At 37.9% G+C, this 10,188-nt stretch overlaps 1 protein-coding gene across 2 annotated transcripts; it reads left to right on the top strand.

The window, feature by feature from the left end:
• Positions 1 to 5,603: 5,603 nt before the first annotated feature.
• Positions 5,604 to 7,729, top strand: LOC121781787 (auxin-responsive protein SAUR61-like). Of its 2 annotated transcripts, none has more exons than XM_042179475.1 (3): positions 5,604 to 5,778; positions 6,334 to 6,863; positions 7,476 to 7,729. In XM_042179475.1, exons 2-3 carry the CDS (start codon positions 6,398 to 6,400, stop codon positions 7,511 to 7,513), a joined length of 504 nt encoding a protein of 167 aa, XP_042035409.1. In that variant the 5' UTR covers positions 5,604 to 5,778; positions 6,334 to 6,397; the 3' UTR covers positions 7,514 to 7,729. The 2 variants fall into 2 exon arrangements, with proteins under 2 accessions (XP_042035409.1, XP_042035410.1); XM_042179476.1 differs by having other exon boundaries at positions 6,382 to 6,863.
• Positions 7,730 to 10,188: the final 2,459 nt, after the last annotated feature.

Genomic DNA, 10,188 nt, shown 5'->3' on the forward strand with positions numbered 1-10,188 from the left:
CGTCCTTTGGTTTTCGCGCCCTTTTTGCGCCCCATTCATTCTATCACTTCTATTATGCTTCGTTTCAACTTTTGCCTTCTTTCGTGTTGAGCGCGGTGAGACGGAGTGTTGAGTGTTAAGCGAATACTCTTTTAGTCTAGCGAAACGAGTCTAGACTAAATTGAATAAATGACTCTCGGTCCAGAGCGGAAGGAAAAACACGCTCTGATACCATTCTGTCACGACCGCACTTCCTAAGGATAGGAAGCACGGGAAATCATGACTAGTGGGGGAAACAAGAAGCGGGGAAGAAGGGGGAATAATCACTTCAAGGCAAAACAACTTCACAAACAAAGAGGGAAAAATTTCATTTAAATCGGTCAACGTTTCAATAAAACCCAAGTCTCAAAGTAAATGATAACAGAGTTCGACAATAATAAAATAACAGAGTTTCTTAGTCATTTGATAGCGGAAGCATTTTGAGAGCATAGTTACTACTACGTATGAAGACATAATAATAACCGGACCAGTTCTTGAAATCATCACTCAACATTCCTTCCGCCTCCCGACCTCGCTCAACCTGCATATAAGGAAAACATATGCAGGGGCTGAGTACTTGATGCACCCAGTGAACTCATGCCAAAAAACATTCATCGTTAAGATATGTTAAGCCATCATCGTGTGAATCCCGGGTTTTACTTTAAAAGAACCGGGAAGCACAAAAAAGTCATTTCCATTAAACAGTGTCCGCGCGGACAAACATCATCCCCCATCATATACCATATCTGAACCATCATGTGAAACGAGACTGTGGCCACAATCTCGATCACTGGACCGGCCGACCTAGGGGACGGCTCACGATCCCCATCAGTGCACTAGTCTAAGTAGGGCGTAGCCCTAGTTAGACCCGAATTCGTTAACCATCAAAGTCTAGTAGAGTATCATTCTAGTAGACAATCAGATAGGCAGTTTCAAAGCATAAACACGGCATGACATACTTATAGAAACATCCTTATAACACCTTAAACATATCAATTCAAGAATAACGTTTAAAATAAAGCCCACCTCGATAGCTTAGAAATTCTCGTTTATAACTTCTCGATCCGACCTTAACGAGCGTACGAACCACCTTTTCGCAGAATACATAAATTCATATCAAAATTCGGTGACAACGATAGTTAGAATGCATGCAGTCTAATTAATTCTTTTAAATCTTCTTTCTCGATTTCCGTGTATTTTCGGTTATTCGGCGGCCGCCCAAGGCGTCGCGTGCGACGCCGGTCGGCCGCTTACGCTCGTTCTTTCCTTCGTTGGCTCCTCGTACTTTCCATCACATCGAAAATAATTTCTAAAAATTATTTAAGCGCTTATTTAAATTTTCCTCAATTACTCACCGTTGGAAAAAAAAAGTATTAATTCATACTTAGATAAATTATTCATCCTTCAAAAAGTTTTCCGGAAATTAATTAAATAATTTCCCCCGATCGAACTTTAATTACCGGGCCGAGAGATTTAAATTCCTTAGCCATTTAAAACCTCCAAAACAAAATAGTGAGCCCATCTTCCAATTAATCTATAAAAGCCCAACAACCAAAACATCCCATTTAATTTAATAGGCCCACTTCCTTTAAACAAACAAGGGCCTAATTCATTTCTAAAATAAAAGGCCTACTTTCTAAAAAAAAACAAAGACCCAAACATCTCCCTCTCCAACACACCCTCTCTCTCTCTTCCCTCCCTCTCTTCGTCGTTTTTTTTTCTCTTCCTTCCTTCCCGTCGACTGCCCCTTCCCGACGGAAGGTACGCCGCCGTCGCCCTCTCTCCGGCTCGACGCCATCGATGGGATCGCCGCTGCAGCAACGTCGTCGAGGAGTTGACGTCCTCAGCCCGTCGCCGTCGCTGAGTTCGCCGAGAGCTTGCTGCCGCGAAGGGGCTGCGCATGGCGTCGCCGCCAGCCGGGGTCACCGGCCGCTGCTGCCTCCCGTCGCGTTGCTGCTGCCGCCGTCGCCACCGGGAGCCGTCATCCGCACCGGGAACGTCGAGCGCGGCTGTCCGCCGCTGCCCGTCGCCGGCGGCGACTCCTCCTCCTCCGAAACCACTCCGAAACCGCCCGAAAACACCCCGCAAAGGCTCGCAACACGTTTTATTAACCTAAAGCTAAGTTCTTTCTAAGTTCCGGTTACTCGCGGCGATCGTTCGGAAGGTTCTACGTTAAATTCTACCTAGCTCGGTTATGGAGGATAAACAAACTATATGCATGCAAAGCTAATAACAACTCATGCTTTGAGATAGAGAAGGGAGTATACCTCCAAAAAAAAAATGGTTGGACTTGATGGTGAATGGACAAAGATGTGAAAACTTCCCCTCTCGCTTCCTCTCTCGGCTTCTCTCTCTCTCGCCACTTCTCCTCCTCTCTTCTCTTTTTTTCCTTGCAAAGTGAAAGTGAGGGGGTGGCTTTTGGGGTGTGGGTATTGATGGGGAAGTGGGGAGGTAAAAAGAAAACCGTCGATCATGGGGGAAAGAAAACCGTCGGTCATGGGGGAGAAAGAAGAAGAAGAAAGAAGGAAAAGGAAGAAAAAGGCTTGGGCTTAAATCAATTAAATTCATGCTTGGGCTTGCGTGTAGAATTATTTCCTAATGGGCTAAAAAGAAATACAAGCCCAACATAAAAGGGTGATTAGAAAAAACAAGTTGTTCATTTTTAATTGGCTTCAAATTTATTTTGGAGAAACCAAAATAAATTCATACTTTTTATATATTTTTTTCGTATTTTCCCTCGTTCATTAAAATTCACGGTCCTTTATTAGATTTTGCTATCTCGTTCCTCATAGTAAAAAAAAAAAATTAAAGTACGAGAAAAACGTACATAATTTATATTTGGTGTTATTCCAAATATAATATTCATTCGATCGATCCTCGACTTACGCGCGTCGTTGTCCATTAAAACATATATTTTCCTTTCCATTTAATTCATTCGTCTTGCTAATGAATAGCAATTTCACCATCGATCTTTCAACGAGACCTTAAACGAGTCTCCATCGTTCATACTTAAAATAACATAAACACATTCTTTTTCCATATTAAACACATAAACCATATTCTTTTCACATCACAATTATCGAGAGCATAGCATTTCGAAATAATTTTATCAATTATTCCGTTACATAGAATAAATTTCTTATTTAAGGTACGGGTGTTACAAATTGGTGCTTTCATTGAAAGCCCAAACGACTCGGAGTGGTGGCCGGGCAAAGAATCCACCGTGACCAACGAGAATTCGGAGTGGTGGCCCATGGTCCATGGAGTGGTGGTCTGGCAACGAACCAGCCGTGACCAATGTGACCGTGATCAGCCGTGACTAACGTGGCCGTGACCAACGAGAATTCAAAGTGGTGGCCCATGGAGTGGTGGTCTGGCAACGAACCAGCCGCGACCAACAAGGACGTTGGTCTTTAAAGGAGGGTCGAATGTTACTGGGACTCAATTTCCACATCGGTTGTAAGAGCAACTGATGTAGAGTATATAGACTAAATAGACTCTATCTCATAATAGGCTAGTCTTTTGAACTGAGTTCTCTTTTTTAGTCTTTATTAGGAACCCTCGATATAAAAATCATGCGTTCGCCACTGATAGTCAGTAAATATTGTAAATCAGATCCTTACCGTGTGCATTGTGCAATCTCTATGTCATGTCTAAATAATGGCAATTTCCAATAAGGCCAATGCTTTCCATCAATATAATTATGGGCCACCCAAACTGCAACATTTAATTTAATTCATTTATTTAGAACGTTTATTTCGAATGATACAATAAAGTTACAAAAAAAATTATTAAAAATAAATTGTAGCCCAATAGTCCCAATGCTCTTCATCTATTTAAATTATTTGGACCGCCCAAACTGTTACATTTAAATTATTTGGACCGCCCAAATTATTTTAAATGATATAATAAATTCAAAGATGAAAAATAAATTCTAAATTAAATAATTTTAATATAAATACAGATTATTTTTGAAAATTTTTTATTAATTCATCCTTATCACACAATGTAAACAGCCTCATAGATAAAATAAAGTAGAGATATTGGTCCCTAATATCATAAAACTTTCAAAAAGTTAGGTTTTTCCCCGCAACTTTAAAATTGGTAAATAATATCACGAACTTCACCCAAGTTTATTATTTTCCACCAACGAAAAAAATCCGGCTATATTAATGCATTGAAGAGCAATTTTGGAGGGTGTACTTCAAGAAAAACTATCTTCAAAGTTTGAACAACTTGAAGCTCTCAAAGTTGTTGTCCAAAAATTAGGAAAAAAATCCATATCATGATATCATTTGCCATAATTTTTTGGCTAGTGAAAATAACAATCTCGGGTAAAGTTCGTGATATTATTTGTCAATTTTAAAATTAGTGGGAAAAACACAATAATATCTAGATATTCATGAATAAAAATATGTGAAGTATTTTTTATTGGTGTTTGTGATCTTAAGCATGCTCTGTGCATTACGTTGTTGACGGATAACTATTAATTGTTATGTTTAAATTGACTTGGTATTGCATTTTTAGTTGACAGTGAAACTATAAAAATAGACGAAAAGGTTTATAATTTTTAAGTAACTATAGAAAGTGGAATTTCAACCATAACAAATTGAGATCATAATTTTTTTAGTTAATCAATAATAATTCTCCATTTATCTCCATTGATTAGAGGAAAAATATATTATCAGTTAACCTCCTATAAATTCATGGTTAAATTGATATCATAGGTTCATATATAGGTAAAAAGCATGAGTTCAAGCATGTTATCACATTTACATGAAAATAAGGATTGCAATATGTATATGATTTACTGAATATTGAGCGAGATAAACAATCCCAAAAAATTTAAAAACCTTTTAATACAAATTTAATAAAACAAATCCCTAAAAATTTGAAGAGAGTGAAAAATAGAAAATGGAAGCGAGCGCTCCACCATTTGAGCTACAACCCCAAGTTTACATTACTGTATACTACCAATGAATACGAATAATTCTAATTGCTCATTCAATTTTAATCATTACAAATGAAAAGGTTGAATTGTGAATAATTTTGTGCATGATTTTGTGAATTGGGATTCATGAATCTGAGAATAGGTGCATATTAACTTTTGGAAATATTGATATGTTGGTGTTTAAGCTGTTTGATTAACGAATTTTGTGCATTAAAAATTCCAATAAAAATTTCTATACTACATCAATTGTGTCACATTTCGATTTCACTTCCAACAAACGTTGCACTACGTGCAATTGTTAGGAAAAAGTTACTACTCCATTTTCTAATTAAAATGTAACCATTGGTGGTATTAAAACTATCTGATTATGATGTATTAATATTATCGAATGCCAAGAAAATGATTAGATGCTGCAATGAAGCTCAGCTTCCAAACTTAAAAGCATATCTGTGCCTAATCAATATTTATATTTGTAACAATTAATTTTGTACGTTGACCAAAATGAGAAAAGAAGAATATGTTACCAAAATTATAAAAGCAGAATATTTTTTAGTAATTGATGGGATATAGTAAGTTAAATAATAACGTTATTAGCTATAGTAAGATTTTAGCGTTTTTTGTTTCAACTGAAAAATCAAAAAGGAAAGAAGGTGAACCATAGGAAAAGAAGCTCCCATATTTAGATCTATATTTTGTCCAGCAAAAACTCCTCCATCATTTTTACCATTTCATCATTTTTTTCCAGCTTCGATTCGTTGTTGCCGCCTTACCGTCACCTTCCGCCGCCGTGTCTCTGCCACCACCATTTGGTATACCCACCGCTTCACCGCCACCTTTCCATATTTCCTAATTTTGCATGTTTTTTCATATCTTTTCTGTTTCATCAAAATACAGTTGTTTTTCCTATTATCCGATTCGTAGATGAAAAATTGAATGCACATTTTCGCCGGATTTCGTGATATTTGTTATTCGATTGGAATGAGGCAATTGATGTTTCATAATTTTGATATTTTGTGAACAAATCGATCTGTTGAAGTGTTGATATCTGATTAATAAGCATGTTAGATGTATGAAGAAATGCTTAAACTGTGTTTGTAAATGTAATATATCTGATTATGCTATTTTCCTTTGCTTAAAAGAGAAGAGTTGTGCCCTAATTATACACAGATCAACATCAAATCATTGTTAATTACGATTAATTAGTGTATGAAATCACTAAAATTGATCAATTCTGAAAAGTAGTTATAGGAGATGAGGTGTGTTTCTAGATGTTGCTTAGCACTCAAAAGAGTGTGGTGGTCAGTTTTTCCTTTTGAAGATTACGTGTTATTGGAGCATGATCTGATGAGGTGAACTGTTGCCAGAGGAGGAGTTGAAGAAGGCCTAAAAAATATCCCCTTTTGACGTTCCAGTTAACGCTTGAGCAGAATGGATGGCAATGGGGAAAGCAAGATCACGAGCATCGGGCAAATAGTTAGGTTCAAGGCGTTCCTTAAAAAGTGGCAGCTCGTGGCCCTGACCCCCAAGAGCTGCGCCACAATGCCATCCAAAGGAGGCGCGTGTGCAGCTATCTCGCCCAAGATCAGCTTGAGGTTGAGAAACTCAAACCTGCACTGCGAGTCGGATGATGAGAGCGGCCACAGCCTAGAGATGCCTAGCGACGTTCCCAAAGGCTATCTTGCTGTGTATGTGGGGCCGGAGCTTCGCAGGTTTATCATCCCCACTAGCTATCTGGGCGATCCCTTGTTTAAGGTCTTGCTGGAGAAGGTTGAGGAGGAGTTTGGATTTGATCACAGCGGCGGCCTCACAATCCCTTGCGACATCGAGACGTTTAAGTATCTCCAGCAATGTATGGAAAATCACAGAAAGGAGCAAGCTTGTCCGAGCAATTCAGGTATTGGTTCTCTGTTTCCCCTAAATGAAATAAATCAAAACATCAATTTCATATCTCCTAGTTGAGCAGGATTTAGATGATCATAAATTGTTTGAATATTTTCTATGGTTTGATCAACAATGAGATGGTTTCAAGAAGCTGATTTTTTTGTGCATCTTAGAATTTCATGTTTCATGCTTGAATGATATGATATACTCCCTCCGGGCTCCGTCCCCTAATAATTGTCCACTTTGGTTCCGGTACTGGTTTTACAAAAGTGAGTTGAAAAAGTTAGTGGATTATGGGTCCCACCTTTATATATTAGTTTTATAATAAAATGTGAGTGAAATGAGTTAGTCGAATGTGAGACCTACTTACTATTCACGGCAAAAAGTGAAAGTGGACTAAAATTGCAAAAGTGGATAATTAATGGGGGACGGAGTGAGTATTTTCTTACGTCTTATCATGCATTTGTGTGCAAGGACTAAACTCAATTTGCAGCCAACGCTGTCTACACTGTGATAATGCATCATATACTATAAACGTTCAGTGAAGATACGTTATATGTTGAAGATGCGTATTTTGCATAGTCTTGCATTTGTGATGTTACTGAACTTACACTCTACGTTACAGCCACGGGGGATACCTCATCACCGGATTTAGAGGAGTGACGGTTGCAGAACTGCTTTCAGATTAGTGATGATTTAGGACTTTAAAGAAAGGTTTCTTTAAGATATTTTTATTGAAGAAGCATTTTAAAAAATGGACTGACTATAGATCTGGAGTTAATTCAGCATTGTCCAGAAAATACCTGTAATATCGTATGACAATGTCTCTACATTATATCTGGAGTAGTCACCTTCGTTCTAAAACTTAACATTTCACAATCAATATTTGTTTTGTGTACATTCTTACAGAAACCTACGTGCCCAAATTTATCCTTCACAATCGTTATTTGTATACTAAAATGGCCTAAAACACATAGTATTAGTAATTTTTAGTGAGATATTCGTTTGTGTTCTTTTACCCCTATATACCCTCCTTACGTTCACAAGTGGATCTAGTAATTCAGTTCACAAGAGACAAAAATATATTCCTGTCCAGTTCCATAAAAATAGACCATTTTATATTGCCATTGGTTCTAATGCATAATTCCTAAAGCAAGAGAGAAAGATAAAAAGTAGTTGAAATTGTGTAGTTGATAGTAGGACACATGAACAATAAAATTCCTAAAAGAAAAGGAGAAAAATGTTGACATAAATGGATATGGACTATTTGTATTGTAACAATGAAAAAACTAAATATGACCTATTGGATGGATTATATATAAAGAAATCTTAAGGGTTTGAGGACATCTGCTAGTAATCCAATTTCATCCATATTTAAGTTATAACTCTGTTTTCTCATGCAATCATTTTTTAATTCTCTAATTTTATACTTCCTTCATAACATAAAAATATGTGTATTTTCTATTTCTTTCCGTGCTCATAATTCCATTTATGGAAAGTTGTCCCCAACTTATTACTCATATGCATCAATCTATATTTTTATGGGACGAATGGAGTATATTTATAAAAAAATTGGTATCTGTACAATACAAATAAATGAATATAAATTTGAGTATTACTTGATTAAAATGACCAAAATTACATTAATGAAATACCAAAGAATTAACTAAAATTTAAATTATTAATATTTAATGAAATAAACTTAAGTTGTTGCATGCTCAAATCTCTTCAATTAGATCAGGTTGGAGTTAACCACTCCTTTATGCTCTCATTTGGCCAGATCATTGTAGTGCTTCACTATCGCCTTGGCAATCATCATTTCCTCCTCAGACGAAGTGGAAGTAGAGCTAATTTATTGCCATCCATTGGCAATAGAGAAAATTTCAGAATTGATAAATGAGAGAAAATTAGGAGAAGTGTGTGTCATAACCTAAAAAACTGTTGGGCTAAGGCTTCCAACTTGTGGAAAATAGACCCATTCCATCGTTGTATATGTGTACATAAGCAAAATATAAAACATTCATCAATATTTTTTCTACGTTCAACGCTGCACAAAAGTCGAGATACATACATATTGCCAAAATTATTGGATGCTAAAGTTAAAGGGCCACAAGCTAGCATCTTAACTTCCTAATTCATTGACAAGATCCAACTTACAACACATGAGAGTAGCAGTGAATTCATACTTGTCCTCCACAAAAAGGGAAATGTGCCTTAAATAAAGACAAAAGGCGGACTCCAAGCTATTCTTCAATATAGTTAAGAAGGAAAAAGGTGCGTCATTCTTCTCATCATCTCACCCTTTTAGAAAAAGTGAAAGTTTCAGGCAATTAGAGCATCCGCAGCGGTGGCGAAAGACGCCACCGCCGTCCGCGCCGTTGGCAAGGCGCAGGACCGCCGCCGCTGCAGCCGCGCCGCTGGCACGGCGCTGCTCGATGTATCGAGCACGTCCGTGCCAGCGGACGCACACGTGGCGCGCTCCCATTCGTCAACGGCATAGCCGTTGTGTTTAAACTTTTTTTTATTTTTTTTTAAAAATCGGTATTTAATTATAAATAATGCTAAAAAATAAAAAAAAATATTTTCCAAATCCCAAAAATATGGCCGTTTTTTTCCCGTTTTTTCTGAATTTTTTTGATTTTTTTTTATTTTTTTTCCCCAAAATCATCTATAAATACACACATTCATCATCCATTTATCACATCAAATCATCTCTCATTCATCTCTCATTCATAATTCTCATACAAACTATCAACACATTCATCCCCCACTCAAAATCTCAAATGGATTTCACCCATATTATGGTGGAAGCGGAACGCGAAGAACAAGAATACTACGAACAACATCGTGCCGCTTACGAAGCATATGTCGCGGCGAATACCCCTGCTCCTCCTCCTCAACGAACCAGATCAAATCGACGGTACATCCATCGTGACCGGGAGGGAGCCCACGAAAGGCTCGTTGCCGACTACTTTGCCGACCAGCCGCGGTTTCCGACAGATTACTTCAGGCGCCGTTTTCGCATGTCAAAGCGCTTGTTCATGCGAATTGTCAACACATTGTCCGCACGTGTTGAATACTTTCAAACAGGTGTAGATGCAGCCGGCCGGCAAAGTATCACGGCGTTGCAGAAGTGTACGTGTGCCATCCGACAACTCGCTACTGGGCAAACGGCCGACATGTTCGACGAGTATTTGCATATCGGTGAGTCCACTGGAATCCTATGTTTAAAGAATTTTTGCGAGGGCGTTCGTTCTGCTTTTGGGGATGAATTCCTTCGAGCACCCACCACTGATGATTGCCAACGGTTGCTTCGTCTTCACGAATCAGTCCATGGC

Source organism: Salvia splendens, chromosome 20 (genome assembly GCF_004379255.2).
Source record: "Salvia splendens isolate huo1 chromosome 20, SspV2, whole genome shotgun sequence".
In the NCBI taxonomy this organism is placed as follows: domain Eukaryota; kingdom Viridiplantae; phylum Streptophyta; class Magnoliopsida; order Lamiales; family Lamiaceae; genus Salvia; species Salvia splendens.

What these genes read in the sequence shown, in the direction of transcription:
- LOC121781787 (XM_042179475.1), top strand. Translation starts at nt 6,398, where the DNA reads ATGGATGGCAATGGGGAAAGCAAGATCACGAGCATCGGGCAAATAGTT. An exon ending in AGCTTGTCCGAGCAATTCAG is followed by an intron (nt 6,864 to 7,475) that starts GTATTGGTTCTC and finishes TCTACGTTACAG; the next exon opens with CCACGGGGGATACCTCATCA.